Consider the following 17,003-nt stretch of genomic DNA (forward strand, 5'->3'; position numbering starts at 1 on the left):
GTCACAAAGATCCCAGGGCTTCAGCCGCTTGAGTGCAGGGATGAAAGGTGTGCACTGGCACACCTGGTATTAGTGTTAGGCTAACCTATGTGTGTGTTCCTGAGCATAAATCTGTGTACCTAGTGTGGGCAGTCTCTCCAGTGCTCTTAGTGCCGAGTCTCCAGCCCCACGGTGTTGATTCTCTAAGGAACAAATTCCTCATCTCTTATGGGTCTTTATCTGTATGTTTACAGAAGCACATGAGGAAGAAACCTATAGTCTTGCTGAATGAAGACAGTTTAGCATAGCACTGTCTGTCTCAACTGTCTGAGCCCTCCTGGTGACATATTGCCTTAGGTATAAATTAACACATATTACAGAAGACACTATTAAGCCAGGTAGAAGGATGGGGACCACTAGGCACAGTGGTCACTCCGTAACACCAACACTGAGGGGACCAACCTGGAAGAATCATGAGTGCAAGTCCAGCCTTGGCCTCAAAGTAAGAGCACAGCGACAACAAAGTGAAAAACTCAAAACAAGAGATGAGGAGACGGAGGCAAGGGTTTGGAGGGCGTCAGATTGTTTTCATGCGTCTTTGGGTGGTGGCCCCATGAGCGTCCAGGTCATGCACCACACAAAGGCTGTGAACCTTGCTGTGGCCCTGAAAGCTAGCTCACTGTAATGTCCAATGCTGACCTGTCTTGGTAGTAGAGCTGGGTTGGCCCCCACCCTCACCTCTGCCCCCAGCACCACAGGGGAAAATGTAGGATCTGAGTAGGAGAGGGGGCTTCTGGGAAGTCTGAGCTTTGCGTTAGAATATTCTGTAATCCTAGAACTGCAGATCCAGATAAAGGAAAAAACAAAACCTGTTCTTAAAAAAGAAAAAAAAAAGGCAATTTTGCCTAAAACATTTGCAGGAGCTGGAAACCGAGCTCAGGAGACACCAGCCACCTTTTGCAGTTTCCTGACTCGGTTTCCCCTCTTCTCCAACGTGTACGCATTGCTGCTATACTTGCTCTGTGACAGCTTTTTCCTAAAGAAATCCTGAGAAAGCCAGATCAGTTTCTTTTTGCATTCTTCCCTGGGTGGGATCCTAAGAAAACTCAGGCTTGGAGAAACCTGGTCAGAAACTCTGAAGTCATTGGCTGCCCGGGCCTGGCCTATTTGCATAGCCCCGCCCTTCCCGGGAAACCGAAACTGAAAATCCTGTTCCCTGTTCAACTAGTCTGGGAGATGCGGGACCTGCCAGCTGCAGAGGCGAAGCTCTGGATTTATCATGGGGCACGGGCTCAGCAGTTTCTCAGCCTCCGAGCTCGACAAATTCATAGAGGATTACCTCCGTCCGGACACCACCTTTGGTGCTGATGTCAAATTAGCCATCGGAGTCGTGTGTGATTTCCTGAAAGAGAGATGCTTCCAAGATGCTGCCCACCCAGTGCGGGTCTCCAAGGTGGTGAAGGTGAGTCCTCCTCAACCTGGCAGACCTGGGGTGGGAGAGTGTTAGAAGCCTGGGGGCAGCCCTGATCCCTCCTCCTCAACTCTGATCACAGCTGGGCGGTGGGTTCTGTCCCCCATGCCCCACATCTGTACTGGAAAAAGGAGCCTCAGCTAAGTTTATGTTCCCCACTCCCAGGCCACGTCCATTCCAGAGTCAGGGAAACTGAGGCCCAGATCGGCAAAGCATTGCTGGAGAGTGGTGGGTCGGGGGTGGGGGTGGGGGGAAACAACCTTTGCACTGCTGTGTGACATGGGGTAACTAAACTACCTTCTCTATGCCCAGTGTTCTCAGTCCACACCCCGGGATGGCAAGGCCACATAGACTTAGTCAAAAGTGACACAGAGGACAGAACAGGACTCTCCTGCTGTGTGACTGGATTGATGGACCCTCTCTGGGCTCGGTTCACAGTCTGTCAAGTCGCATTTCATGACAACAACAACAGTACCTAACTCTCACGCTCCCTGAAGGGTGCAGAAATGAAGTTGTTTTCTTTTCTTCCTTTTTGCTTTTAGTTGATTTTATTTTTATATTTTTAGTTCTGAGTGGGGACTCTGTATGCATTAGTGCAGGATCTGTCAGGATGGAAGAGTGGGTGTCAGGTCCCTTAGAGCTGCAGTTACAGAGGTGGCTGTAAGCTGGCCTACTTGGGTGCTGGGAGCTAAACTCAGGTCATCCACAGGAACAGCAGGCCCTTTTAACTACTAACCCACCTCACCATCCGCAGATGTGACAATTGTCATGCCCCCTGTCAACAGTGGGCATGTGTGAGTTAGTGATGATTCTCAGCATTTTATTTAGGGAGGCTCTTCTCAGCATGAATTCTTCTTTTTAAGATATTTGTTTTACAGATTTGGATCATCTTTATTAATTTTTCAGTTTATCTATGAGTTTATATGCTATTCTATATTATACAAGCAAATGATGTTATTTGCACATATTCCTAACATAACTAACAATGGGAACAATGGGACAATGGCTACATCTTCATATATCTGTATTAATTTAGTCATAGTTTCCTTCCAATCTCTGCTATCCTTTACCACGCACCAGACCCTCCCCAGAAAGTTTCTCTCTGATTGCATGTCACATGGGTGCAGCTAATGTGGACTCTACATGAAAGAACATGTGCTGTAGTATACCTCCCCATTACTCTTCCTTGTTCATTTCCTTTAGACCCCTCCCCCACTCTCACACACAGTCCCCCCAAACACACACACTCAAACACACAGAAATAGACTCCACAAATAAGCATGGAATTTTCCTTTCACGGCATTGTTTATCTTCTGTAACAGGAGGAGTTCCAGAACCCTCTATATTCTTACATAGATCCTGATGTCACTCTTCAGGGCTGACTAGTATTCCACTGCACATGTGACAGCTTGCTCCATCCATCCATCCATCCATCCATCCATCCATCCATCCCCCTCAGTGTTGGACTCTTGCTCTGTTCAGCATCTGGACTGCCCAGCATGGCTCCTCTGTCCCTTGTCATTCTCATCCTTGTCTTGCAGGGCGGCTCCTCAGGCAAAGGCACTGCGCTCAAGGGCAGGTCGGATGCAGACCTGGTGGTGTTCCTTAACAATCTCACCAGCTTTGAGGAGCAGTTAAACCGACGAGGAGAGTTCATCAAGGAAATTAAGAAACAGCTGTACAAGGTTCAGCGTGAGAGACATTTTGGAGTGAAGTTTGCGGTCCAGAGTTCATGGTGGCCCAACGCCCGTTCTCTGAGCTTCAAGCTGAGCGCCCCCCATCTGCATCAGGAAGTGGAGTTTGATGTCCTTCCAGCCTTTGATGTCCTGGGTGAGCCAGCCTGCCAGAGAGCCTCAGCTCACCTTCGGCATGCCTCCATCCTCCCTTCTAGTTCCACCTGTGTGTGCGTGTGCGTGTGTGTTGTGCATGTGTGTGTTGTATATGTGTGTGTTGTGCATGCGTGTGGTGTGTAAGTGTTCACATGTGTGTGTCTATGATCCTGAGCCATGGCTAACACAGATCAAGAGTCATCCATCTTTTTTGAGACCTTGTCTCTCCCTGGTTCAGAACTCACAACTGAGCCTGACTGGCTGGCAGAGCCCCAGGGACCCTGGAGTCTCCCCCTCTCAGTGCTGGGATGACAGTCCTACCCTGCCAACACCGGCCTTTTCCCCGAGTCCTGGGATTCTGACACGGGTCCTCATGCTTGTGAGCCAACCACGTTACTGACTGAGCCATCTCCGCAGCCCACACCTTCCAGCCCTGAACTGAAAACTCTTGTCATTTGAGAAATTCCCCCAAAGAGAGTGTCTCCTTAAAGATGCTCTGGGGAGGAGGGATTGTGGGAATCTGAGCGTGGGGAGAGAGAATCCATCCCAGAAGGACATCAAGTAGCGAGCTGGCTCAGCTAGGGGAGGAAGCCACACTAGATGCCCCCTTAGCAGACCAGTCCTGCTCATGGCTGGCTGTGCATTTCGTCTTTCCAAACATGGGACAGAATAGACTTCACTGAAAATAACAAACTCATGAATCTTCTCCCAAAGAATTGGAACCTCAACCACAGAGCTGTGCAGAGACCTGGGGTGTCTGCAGGAGGGTTTGCACAGGACCCGGATCTCCACAGCAGAGCTCTGTCCCCTCGGTAAATCTGCAGATGCAGCCACCACTGTCCCAACCACCCACATGCACACACATATGTTATAACATTATATGTTATAAATAAAGGCGGTGGTGGCGCACGCCTGTAATCCCAGCACTTCAGAGGCAGAGGCAGGCAGATTTCTGAGTTCAAGGCCAGCCTGGTCTACAGAGTGAGTTCCAGGACAGCCAGGACTACACAGAGAAACCCTGTCTCAATAAAACCAAAACCAAAAACCAAACAAAAAAAAAGATCTTTTCTTTCAACAAAAATCTCAATTATTCAATTTTACCAGTGGAGACTTGCAAGCCAGATGCTGTAGTGAGAGCCTGCCTGCTCAGGGAGGCAGAGAGAGCACCCAGCTGACCTTCCTCCTCAGCCAGAATGTTCCGGAATGTATCCCCTCTCTAACACCATCTCACAAACCTCTTTCAAACTGAGTGTCCCTCCCCTCTACTTCCTGTGGGTCTGTCTATCCCTCCTCCTGAGTGCCTCTCTTCCCTCTTGGGAACCTCAATGGCCTCTCTCTCTCTCTCTCTCTCTCTCTCTCTCTGGCTTTTTGGATTTGGTTTTTTTGAGACAGGGTTTCTCTGTGTAGCCCTGGCTGTCCTGGAACTCACTCTGTAGACCAGGTTGGCCTCGAACTCAGAAAACCGCCTGCCTCTGCCTCCCAAGTGCTGGGATTACAGGCGTGTGCCACCACTGCCCGGCTGGTTTTTTTCCTTAATAATCCCATGTTCACTTTTCTGTCAACTGGTTGCTTGCTCTATCCCTTAACCTAAGATTGACTTTTTTAAATCCCATTTATAATATTCAAGCAGAAAGTTCTTAAATTAAAGGTGTGTGCTAAGGCTAAGCCACAGCACATCTAAAACCAGGTTGTTTTTTTTTTTTTTTTTTTCAGTAAACAGCTCAATCTCTGGGTTCACAATGTGATCAAATGTCCTGCAACAATCTTATACCGGGCCTGACACCCAGGTTCTCTCCAAAATTATAAATTACCCAACTCTACCCAAGAAAACCACCAACACCCAGAAAGCCCAGTGTGGACTTAGGGAAATTGGGGGAATACCTGAGGTTTTACATTTGGGGGGGGAAGCACAGCACCCCCTGCTGGTCACTGTGTGAACTGCTGCTGTTAACTTAGAGACAAGCCCTGGACCTAGGAGAGCCATGGAGACAGTCCAGAGTCTCAGGCAGCAGGGACTGAGAGGGTCAGCCTGGGAGGAGGACCAGGCAGCCTGCTGTGAGAAGCTGCACGAGGCTTAGAACCCTCTCAGTGGAGGGGGTTCAGGAGGGGGTGGCCCAGAAATGAGCTATGACAGCAGGTCTCACAGAATCCTATCTGGGTCATGGACTTCCTCAGCCTTAACAGCTTTCCATCTGAGAGGCGTCTCCACCACAGAAGGACCGCCTTGGGAATGGTAGTGTGGGCGACATAGCCACGACCCTACACAAGATGACTTAGCCGATGAGTGTAGTGTATTCTAGACCCTGAAACTGAAAATGAGCCCATGAGGGAGAGACCTCCCTGGTCACAGAGTGACTGGCTTGTCCAAGCTTCATCCGTGAGTGACTTTGCCCTGTGCCAGCATCACGGTCTGATCATGTGTCCTGCTGTAACCATGACCACACTCCTGCACACACTTAAAGCACAGCCTGCCTAGACTACTCAAATGGGCATTACACATCTATACACACATACACACATCTAATCACACATACATGCATCTATACACACATCTACGCACACACATCTATACACACATACACACATCTATACACACACACATCTATACACACATATACACATCTATACCCACATACACACATCTATACATACATACACACATCTATACACACATAAACACATCTATACCCACATACACACATCTATACATACATACACACATCTATACACACATACACACATCTATACACACATACATGCATCTATACACACATACACACATCTATACACACATACACACATCTATACCCACATACACACATCTATACACACATACACACATCTAATCACACATACATGCATCTATACACACTTACACACATCTAATCACACACACACACATCTATACACACATACACACATCTATACACACATACACACATCTATACCCACATATACACATCTATACACACATACACACATCTATACACACACACATCTATACACACATATACACATCTATACCCACATACACACATCTATACATACATACACACATCTATACACACATAAACACATCTATACCCACATACACACATCTATACATACATACACACATCTATACACACATACACACATCTATACACACATACATGCATCTATACACACATACACACATCTATTCCATAGCCTGCTGCCCATCCATTCTATAACTGTACAGGACACACACACACACACACACACACCACATCTTGTTCCTGTCAGAACCTGGACAAAAAAAAAACCCCCACATGATAATAAGTTACACACTGCCAGCGAGGTCGGGGAGGGGAGGGCGGCAGCCTCTGCAGGGTCTTCTTTCTTGTTGGTTCTTCTTGAGGCAGTAGAGGAGGGAGAGAGTTAGCAGAGAGTAATATATTTAGGGTTGCTGTATAATAATAAAAGGTTACTATGCTACTGTAGCTGATCTGTCTTCTCTGTTCCTCTGAGGCAGGATACTGTAGTCTCTGGCACTTAGCACCTCATCCTAAAACAGCAGGAGATAAACTAAAGGATTAGTTGCTAGGGCCTTTCCCCTATTGTCCAGATGCCTCTTGCTTGTTGGGCTAGTGGAAAATTTTTTTAATTAATTAATTAGTTAGTTAGTTAGTTAGTTAATTTTATGTATATGAGTACACTGTAGCTGTCTTCAGACACACCAGAAGGGGGTGTCAGATCCTATTACAGATGGTTGTGAGCCACCATGTGGTTGCTGGGACTTGAACTCAGGACTTCTGGAAGAGTAGTCAGTGCTCTTAACCACTGAGCCATCTCTCCAGCCCCCCGGGGGGTGGGGGGGAGGGGGGGAGTTAGTTTAAAGTAATAAACTTCTATTGAACCAGGAGAAGAGAATAACATTCAAAGAAGGAAAAACTTTACATAAGCAAATATGCATAAACTCAGATAAGTTCATGTACAGATTTACACATGCGCATTTATACAATTCCATTCAAACCAGTGTCATGCATTCTCACAATGACATACTTACACACACATCCCTACTTACATGTGCATATGGAGCAAAAGACCAAGCACCAGTGCAGAAAGAACTCACTCATTCTGGGTGAGAAATGAGCTCCGATCTTTATTTCATAGAGAAAGGAAAAGCTTCTACCCTTTGAATAATAAATGAATTAGACCTAAGTTTATAAGAAAAAAAATCTTTGTTTCTTTTAATAAGACTAAGCCTGTCGCCGGACGGTGGGGGCGCACATCTGTGATCCCAGCACTTGGGAGGCAGAGGCAGGCGGATTTCTGAGTTCGAGGCCAGCCTGGTCTACAGAATGAGTTCCAGGACAGCCAGGGCTACACAGAGAAACCCTGTCTCAGGAAAACAAAAAACACTAAGCCTGTCTTGTTATTAAGAAAGGACCTGCTCTGTCCCGTGGTGAGGAGAAGCCGGCCTGCTCCTCTCCTCTCTGCAGCTTCCTTCTTCCTCTTTCCCTCTGCATTCTGCACATTGCTCTCTTGGTTTTCTTGTTACCTATAGTTTCTAAGTTATTCCACTCTGCATCCTCCTTCTAACCTTGCTCTTTCCTCCTGCTCTGAAGTCACAGTAACGCTCTTACTCTCTATGCCTTTTCTCCCAGGGCTAGGCCTTCACTGCTAAGTTCAGCTCTGTCTAAAAACTTCTCCTCAGCTCACTTCCCTCTCTCAGCTCAGTTCTTCTCACCTCGGTTCTGACTTTGTCCTCAGCCCTTAAACATCTTTCAGAATACATGATCACATGTTACAAAGTTCACCACAAGTTCACACACAAAAGAATCAAATCATAAATTCAAATAGAAGCTTGCAACAGAGAATGTTTACATCCATATCCAATAGGAGTAATTATCCAGCTAAACACCCATCACCTGTCTCAGCTCCACAAGTTCACTGAAGGTTTAAAAAACCATAACTGTTATCAGTGTATAGATAAACCCAGTCAATATTTATCTTCTGCCCTAGCGCCTGTAAAAAATGTTAGTTCACTTTTTAAGACCTTTGGTTAATTGTTTTACAACTTCTTGGAATGTGCTCTGAGAAGGAGAAAGTCTGGTTGCCAACTAAGAGCAATTAAGTGGCAACACTTGGGAGACTGGCAGAGTTCTCATTGCAGTTTTGACTATCAGAAAAGAATCTAATAGCAGTCCCACTATAAAAGAGCTTAATAATCACTGATGTTTTTAGGAATTCTTATAGGAGAATCATTAAGATTTAAGAAGTCATCTGTTTGTCTATATAGCTTCACCACAAGACAGTACATCTTGACGGATCTACAGAGATCTGCTCAAAAGGGGGTGGGCTAATGCCTAGTGATGGTTATTTATGTGTAATAACAACAGGAAAAGCATATTAATAGCAGGAATCGGGCTGAAGAGATGGCTCAGCAGTCAAGAGCACTGACTGCTTTTCCAAAGAGCCTGAGTTCAAATCCCAGCAACCTCGCGGTGCCTCACAGCCATCAGTAATAAGATCTGATGCCCTCTACTGGTGTGTCTGAAGACAGCTACAGTGTACTTACATATTAATAAATAAATAAATCATTAAAAAAAATAGCAGAAATCATTCCTAAAATGAATTCTCTTATGTCCTTGCCTACAAAGAGCGAATCTGTCACAGACTATATTATAATCCGAAGCAGATCATGTCAGGAAGATCACCTGGTAGTTATTAGCTTGTCCTTTTATGGCTCCTGACAACACACTACAGAAAATCATCCACCAAAACCACACAGTGACTAGGGGGACTGCTCAACAGATGAGGGTGATTGCTGCATAAGTATGAGGACCTGAGTTCAAATCCTCAACACCCACCTAAGCTTAGGAAGTGTCACACGTTGACCTGTATCCCTGGCACTACGAGAGGAAAGAGACAGGAGAATCTGTAAGACCTGCTGGATGCCAGCCAAGTTCCATGTTTACAGACAGACCCTGCCGCAAAGAAGCAAGCTGAAAAAACTATAAAGGAAGACACCGTAGGTCCTCTGCTGTCTCTGAACATAATGTGAATACCTCCTCAGGAACACTCACAATCCATACACAATAGAGCCGAGCCTCTGTCAGCATGAGACAGGACATAGGAATGCAGTAGACGGCTCCACATTACATTTTTGACACAAGCAGGAGTGCACACAGTTGAGAAGAGCCACACAGAGGATAGTGGAACCAGATGTGGTTGGCCATTGTCTGATGACCGTCTGTATGAGTGACCACAGGGAGCTGGTTCCTCCCAGTACCACCCGCAGGCCTGCAAGAAAGGCCCTCACTAGAACAAACTGGGAGCAGGGACATTGTACTGCCCACCATGTGGACAGTTCTGAGGAGCGGCGGGGCAGATGTGGAGTGATGCCTGCTGCAGAAAATCTCTGGCTGTTCCGAACCGTGTGGCAACTGTTCTTGTCCCCTCAGCGAGTCTGAAGAACCTCAGAGAGAGGCTGAGGGGTTTCAATGAACGAAATCTCCTTAACAGGTCATGTGAGCATCTATAGCGTGCCTGACCCCCAAATCTACGCCAATCTCATCAGGAAGTGCATCTACCTGAAGAAAGAAGGCGAGTTCTCCACATGCTTCACGGAGCTCCAGCGGAACTTCCTGAAGCAGCGCCCAACCAAAGTGAAGAGTCTCATCCGCCTGGTCAAGTACTGGTACCATCTGGTAAGGCATCTGGCCAGATACTGTGGACTTTATCTGGACAGAGTGTACACACAGGCCAGAGAAAATGTATGTTCTGGTTTGCTTTCTGGTGAGGTTGTAGCTTTATCACATGACCAAGTTCCTTGAGAAGGGAAGGTCTTCCTTGGTTACACATCTTGGTCACATGCCATCATGGAAGAAAGTTAGAAGAACGACAGAAGCAGAGACCATGGAAGAATTCTGTTCTCTGTTTGCTTTCCCTGACTCTCCCAGCATGCATTTCTGTATAGCCCAAGGCCACATTCCATTATTGGCCTCAACCGCATTGGTCTAGTACCACCCACGTCAATCACTAATTAGTAACACGCCCCAACAAACTACCCGAAGCTAGTCAGATGGCAGCATTTTACTGATCAAGGTAGACTCCTACCAGATGCGGCTAGCTGACAAAAACTAACCAGCACAATTGACCCTCTTTCAACAGAGCACACAAATAAACCACGACTGAACCATAACCTTTCCTATCTTGCTTATCCTTAAGATCGCATGTCAGTATTACATCATAAAACACAACACAGCTTTAAAGTCCCCAAATTAAAACCCAAACCTAAAGAAACTCCAATACATAAAAAGACTAGACTCTCAATGGTGGGCTCATATAATACTAAAAACAGAAATTAAATATTTTCTTACTGTAAGAGGAAAAAACCAGGCCACTGTAACAATCTGATTTAAACACAACCAAAACGCAGCAGAGCAAAAGGCTCAGTATCTGACATCTGGGACTCACAGTTGCCTGGGCTTCTCGGGCTCTGCCGTCCACAGCACACACAGCTGCTCTCAGGCTCAGCCCAGCTCTGTTCTCACACTGCTCTGTTCCTGGCAGTTGTCTCCTGCTCAGGGCAAGTCCAGGGTCTCGGGGTCTCCACGGCCATTGAGGCTGCGCTTGCACCAGTGGCTTCTCCTGGCCTCTCTCAGTGCCAGGCCTCAGCTGCTTCCCATGACCCCTCTAACCCTGCACGTTTCGTGGGACCAAAGCCTCACTACCTGGGAGACCTCTCTGCAGTTCCAGGTGTGGCCTGCAAGCTGGAGATGCAGCCTTGGGACCCCTAGACAACAGCTGCTGTTTGCCGACCACTAGGAAACTTTCCAGAAGGCTTGGTGCTCCCCATGGTCCATGGTTTTTTGTTTTTTGTTTTTCTTAATCAGAGTTGTCTCAGCCCTAGCTGATGAGAAATTGCTGATTCTTAGACATAGGGTGTCTTCCTTCATAGAGAGGAACCGAAATTCAGGCCTAGTCTCCTGATATGCCAATGTGAAGCCCATTATGGAATCACCCTGGCTCAGTCCTCTCACACCTACTGTTTGCTGACCATGAGGAAACTCTTTCTAAAAGACTTGGCCCCCATGGTGCAGGTTTCTTCTTAATTAGATTTTCAGCCCCAGCCGATGAGAAATTACTGATTCTTACTTAATCCAAACACAGCACACAAACAGCCCAGATGGGGTCCTTGCTTTTCTCTCACACTTCACACTCCAGCCTCTGACACCTCCCTGCCTCTCAGCTCCCCTGTCCTCCAAGTTCCCACAAACAGCAGGTTGGGCTCTCAGCTCTCCACAGCTTTCCAACCCAGAGTCCTATAATCCTTATCAATCCTCCCAAGGAGCAGCATGGCGGTCAGTCACAGCAGCGCCCTGTCCCTAGGACCAGCTTCTGTCCTAGTTTGCTCTGAGTGCTGTGGGAAAGGTGATCTGGAAAGTAACCTGGGGGAGGAAGGTGATTGTGGGGCTCACATCCCTGCATCGCACTCCATCACTGAGGGAGGCAGAGGCCATGGAGGAGCTCTGCTGGCTGCCTGGTGCCCTTGGGCCATCAGTCTGATTTTTACAAACATCTCAGGACCACCTGCCCAGGACAGGCAATGCCCACAGTGGGCTGGGCCTTCCCTCACCGATCAGGAAACTGCCCCACAGGCTGGACTCCAGGCAGGGCTGATGGAACCATTGCCTCAGGGGTCCACTTTCCAATCAGCTAACTCTCTCTTCAGCCGTGTCAAATTCACTGTTCCATGGCTGCTGCTTCATTGGCGCCTTTGGATTTTTCTTCCAAACCCTTCATGTCACCTTTTATACTTTGATTTTCCTGATTCGTCAAGCTATGTCTTCCAATGTGTGATTTTTTCTTATATGCTGAGTGTTTTTATGTGTGTGTGTTTATACCTGTTCATGGGAGCACATGTTGTGTATGTGTGTGCATGTGTGTCCATTAGTGTTTGAGGGCCGAGTGAGATTTCCCCACCTTGTGTAATCAGTCAGGGTCTCACACATGACACTCAGTGTGCTGGATCAGCAGTCCTGGACAGTCCTGCAGCCCCTGCAAGCCCCATCTCCACCCCCTTAAATTAGGATCATGAGTCAGCTTCCTCAAGAGCCGGACACTCCTGCAGATGCTGGGGATCTGACCTGCAGTTCTCACCCCTGCACAGGGAGGGAGGCGCTTTACCCCTGAGCCATCTCCCTGGCCCCTTCCCAGTTACTTCAGAGACCATGGGGAAACTTCCACTGTGAGTACTCCTTATGTCCCGCCCCCACCCTTACTCCCAGCTGTCACTCATGCTGTCTGGATTCCTCCTGTGCCTGCTGGTGCATGCTCAATCATTGTGGAGCACAGGGTGTCCATCTCAACCATTCAGCCCTTGACTACAGCACAGGAGGGGGTCATAGACTGAATCTGAGTGACTGGGCATGGCTGTGTGACAATAACCCTGTAATGACATCATCAGGTGGCAGCTGAACTGAGCCTGTGAGATGTGGCCCCCACACAACAGCTGAGAGCCCCATGTTTTCCCCACTGTTTTTCTCTTCTCGGTGTAAGGAGAAACTGGGGAAGCCGCTGCCCCCACAGTACGCCCTGGAGCTGCTCACAGTCTATGCCTGGGAGCGTGGGAGTGGATTTGTTGATTTTGACACAGCCCAGGGTTTCCGAACCGTCTTGGAACTGGTCACTAAGTACAAGCTTCTTCGAATCTACTGGACAATGTATTATGACTTTGAACACCAGGAGGTCTCCAACTACCTGCACAGACAGCTCATGAGAATCAGGTAGTCTGTCCCTGTGCGGATCTGCTCTCTATGGGTGCCAGGCTGAACTCGTGTAGGAGGGAGAGGTGGGAGCTCCGTGTCAATGCAGCATCTCCTGCACTGGGCACCGTCCTGCTGTCACCTGATTGACATGATTCCCTACAGCCCTGGGAGCTGGGGGTGGGGTGGGGAGGTCTCTGCTGCCTGTGGTGAGGAGACCAAGGCGCTGACACTGTCCCGACCAAGCAGCAAAGGAAGGGGAGGAGAGGGAGTGGGAACTGAGATTTCCCAACAGTAACAGCATCGTAAGGGCTGTGAGGCTCCAAAGACCCCTTTGGGTAGGGACACTCTGCTGGGCTCCTCCTCTCTCCCTGTGCAGGGACCTGATGCAGTGGACAGCTGCTCAGTTCCCTCTCTTAATGTTGCTCTGCAGTCCTGTGATCCTGGACCCGGCTGACCCAAGAAAGAACGTGGCTGGTTCTAACCCAAAGGGCTGGCAGCGCCTAGCAGGAGAGGCTGCTGCCTGGCTGTGGTACCTGTGCTTTAAGTACAGGGACGGTTCCCCAGTGTGCTCTTGGGATGTGCCGGTGAGAACGTGTCACCATCCTCTCCATTCCGCACCCCGCCCCTCCCCCCCTTGTCCTCTCTATCTCTGTGGAGACTAGTCTCACAGAGACGTGCTCTCCGCACTCCTGTGGAGACCAGCAGCTCCTCATTCACAGCCATTTTAGTGCTGTTCACAGATGTCATGGGCTCACAGGAGGGCTCAGTGGGCAAAGGCGCTTGCTGCCAACACAGAGGGCCTGGGTTTGATCCCAGGACCCCTATGGTAGAAGGAGAGAACAAAATCCCCAGTTATCCTCTGACCTTCATCTCTGCTGTTACACACATGGACATGAGTACATGCATGCACACACACACACACACACACACAGGCACACACAGATCACCCACACACACAACAGGATGCCCCCCCCCAGGCACACACACACAGGTTGCTCATACCCAGTCACACAAAGACACACACATAGACATACACACACACACACATAGACACACACATATACATCATCTTCTATACATAGACACACACAGGTCATCGCCTCCCCCCCACACACACACAGGTTGCCCTCTCCACAGGCACACACATACACAAACACACACACACACACACACACACACACACACAGAGACTTGGAGACCTGAAGCCACTGGTTCAGGGACACTCAGAGTGTAGTGGGACTGGGATCCCGTGGATTCTGAAGCCACTGTCAGGTCCATGGAGCAGCCTGTCTTCTGTCTCCTTGTCATGTGGCCAATGGGACTCAACGGGGCTGTGTCACAGCCTCAGAGGCCCAAAGGGACCTGCACTTGGACCTCTCCCTCCTGGGGCGGGGTCTGCCTGATGCTAGGGCACTGATGATGTCACATGTGCCCTCCAGATGGAGTTCAGCATGGCTGCAGGGATGTTGGAACCATACCCCAGGTCAGGAAGAAGGATAGATGGGGTGTGGGAGTGGTGACTGTGGAGGGGAGGGAGAGCAGGCTGCAGTGGCCTTTAGGGCTGTCCCTCTGACTGTGTCCACTCTCTCATTTGATGGATCTGTCACTGAATGAGAGGCGGCAGGTGGGAGGTGTGGCTTCAGGGAAGAGCCCTGTGTATCCTCAAGGGCCTGAGCCCTGTTTGGCCTGCTGTTGACCCAGCAGCCTGACCCAGGGGCCCGGGTGTGCTGCCAGAGCCCCCAACTTCAGGTCCCATTTGCTTCTGCTTCCCAGTAAGAATACAGGCTCCTGACATGGTCGTGTTTTCTGTTACAGACGGAAGTTGATGTGCCGAAGCAGGAGAATCACTTTTTTCGTAATTTCTGTCTATTCTTTCTGTTTTTGTTTCTTTTCATATTTTGGAGGGCTTCTTATTTGGCCTGGGTTTCGTAATCCTCCTGCCTCAGTGCTGGCGTGACTGCAGTGTAGGCCTGCTGTGCCCTGCCTTCCCTCCATCCTCAGGTGGACAAGAACTGGTCATGCATTGTCTTGTGAGCCCAGCAGGACCTGCTCAGGGGGACCCAGAGTCAGGGGCATGCCCTGCTCTGCTGCAGGCCCTTGACCTAGAGAGGGCAGGATGCTATCCCAGGCCCCAGTGAGGGAGGGTCCAACCTGTGGTCAGACTCCAGCCTTCTGACCGCTGCCTTCCCACCCTGCATCCTGTCCCATCACAGACAGCCTTCCTCACAGGCTGCTTCATCTGCCTCGTCCTCGGACAGTGTTCTCTGGGAGACAAGAGATTCAGAAGGGGAGACGGGAACTCAGGCTTGATCTCTACCTGTTGGGAGGTCTGTCCAATGTCTGATGCCCAACAATAAACCACAGCAAGGCATGAATGTGTGTGTGTGTGTGTGTGTATCATTCTGTCTGCATTTATATGTATGAGGATGTGTATGTGTATATGTATGTGCTTGTCTCTGTGTGTCTGTGCATGTATGTGGATGAGGAATTGTGTGTCTCTCTGTGTCTGCATGTGTGTATATGAGGAATTGTGTATGTGTGTATCTCTTTGTCTGCATGTGTATGTATGAGAGCATCTGTGTGTTCGTCTCTGTGTGTGTGTCTGCATGTGTGTTCATGTCCAAATAGTTGTACTTATTACATTCTCCGTGTGGGTCCCGGTACCAAGTCCTCAGTGGTGGACATAGCAGTACCAAACTGACACAACTTTTGGTGCCAGGTAGCCGGGGATCCTTCCAGGTCTCTTCTTATACATAAGCCCGAGATAGGGATTCTTAGTTCCTTCTGAGTTCCCAAGCAACAGTAATTTCTACTGGGAATAGTCCAGAGCCAGTTTTATAATAATGTTGAACAGAATAAAATGATGCTTCAGTATTATTCATACCCAAAAGACAGCATATCTGACTTCTGCAAAGATATGAGACTTGGCAGAACTTAAACATCAGATTTCATGGAGCCCATGAGAGGGACAGAGACTGAGCAAGGCTCTGGAGTGAGCTGGGAGACAGGACTAGTTAGTGAGGTAGGACTAGTTAGTTGGGAAACAGGACTAGTTAGTGGGGAGTTAGCTGGAAGGCAGGAATAGTTAGTGGGGAGGTAGGATTAGTTAGTTGGGAGATAGGACTAGTTAGTGGGGAGGTAGCTGGGAGACAGGACTAGTTAGTGAGGAATTAGCTATCTGGGAGACACGACTAGTTTACATTTTTCAAAACCTTTTTTTGATGTTTTATAAAACACTTTAACCTCCCTTGTAGCCCACCACCCACCAGAGGTAGTTGAAAAGAAAGGAAACGGGGGAGGTGGATCTGTTTAGAAAAGTTCTTTGAAGCAACTTCTGTCTGTGTTGCCTGGAAATTGGCAGTTCAGTTCACAGGTTAGCAGGCAGTGGCAGCTCCATCCACTCACAACACAGCAGCAGTCCCGTTTGGTACAGTCGGGATAGCAAACACGAGTCAGCACAGTGGCATGACCTCGCAGAGACAGCCAGGCTTCAGCCTTGGTTCATGTTAGCAAGAGAGACCAGGAGGGACGCCAGGGTTCTCAGCTGTGCCTCTTGGGGAAGCAAAGATCAGCAAAGACAGAGACCCACAAGCTTTGAACAGCTACCTCTGTAAGCCAGCCTGGCCCAGCCTCTGCCAGTGTCTGGAGATTCCTTTTTATTCGCCCTCCAAACGTCACGTGTCCTCCACGGGTGTTGCCTCAGCACCTGCCATAGTCTCAGCTGATATTCTGCCAATCAGCCCCAGTCAGCAGAAGCGACAAGAAACTGCAGCAGACCACCAGAAGTTTTTCTGGTGCGTCTCTCTCTCTCTCTCTCTCTCTCTCTCTGGCATCCTGACAAATGCAGCTCAACTATGAAGTATAAGGCAGGCCAATATGCGTGTGTCGTTAGCAAAGAATCCTTCATCTCATGTCCTTTCACGGGCTTGCTTTTGCAGAACATTCGCTTTCCTGTGTCCACTTCAGCTAAACCTTGCATCACATGTT

At 48.6% G+C, this 17,003-nt stretch overlaps 1 protein-coding gene across 2 annotated transcripts; it reads left to right on the forward strand.

Annotated features, from left to right (window-relative positions):
- The first annotated feature begins 1,179 nt into the window (after nt 1-1,179).
- LOC127672978 (2'-5'-oligoadenylate synthase 1A-like) lies at nt 1,180-16,729 on the forward strand. Of its 2 annotated transcripts, none has more exons than XM_052168479.1 (6): nt 1,180-1,441; nt 2,992-3,280; nt 9,769-9,953; nt 12,808-13,034; nt 13,447-13,600; nt 14,832-16,729. In XM_052168479.1, the coding sequence occupies exons 1-6, from the start codon at nt 1,259-1,261 to the stop codon at nt 14,946-14,948; spliced, it is 1,155 nt and encodes a 384-aa protein (XP_052024439.1). In that variant the 5' UTR covers nt 1,180-1,258; the 3' UTR covers nt 14,949-16,729. The 2 variants fall into 2 exon arrangements, with proteins under 2 accessions (XP_052024439.1, XP_052024440.1); XM_052168480.1 differs by lacking the exon at nt 14,832-16,729 and adding an exon at nt 14,456-14,819.
- The last annotated feature ends 274 nt before the right edge of the window (nt 16,730-17,003 follow it).

Source organism: Apodemus sylvaticus, chromosome 22 (genome assembly GCF_947179515.1).
Source record: "Apodemus sylvaticus chromosome 22, mApoSyl1.1, whole genome shotgun sequence".
Classification (NCBI taxonomy): Eukaryota; Metazoa; Chordata; class Mammalia; order Rodentia; family Muridae; genus Apodemus; species Apodemus sylvaticus.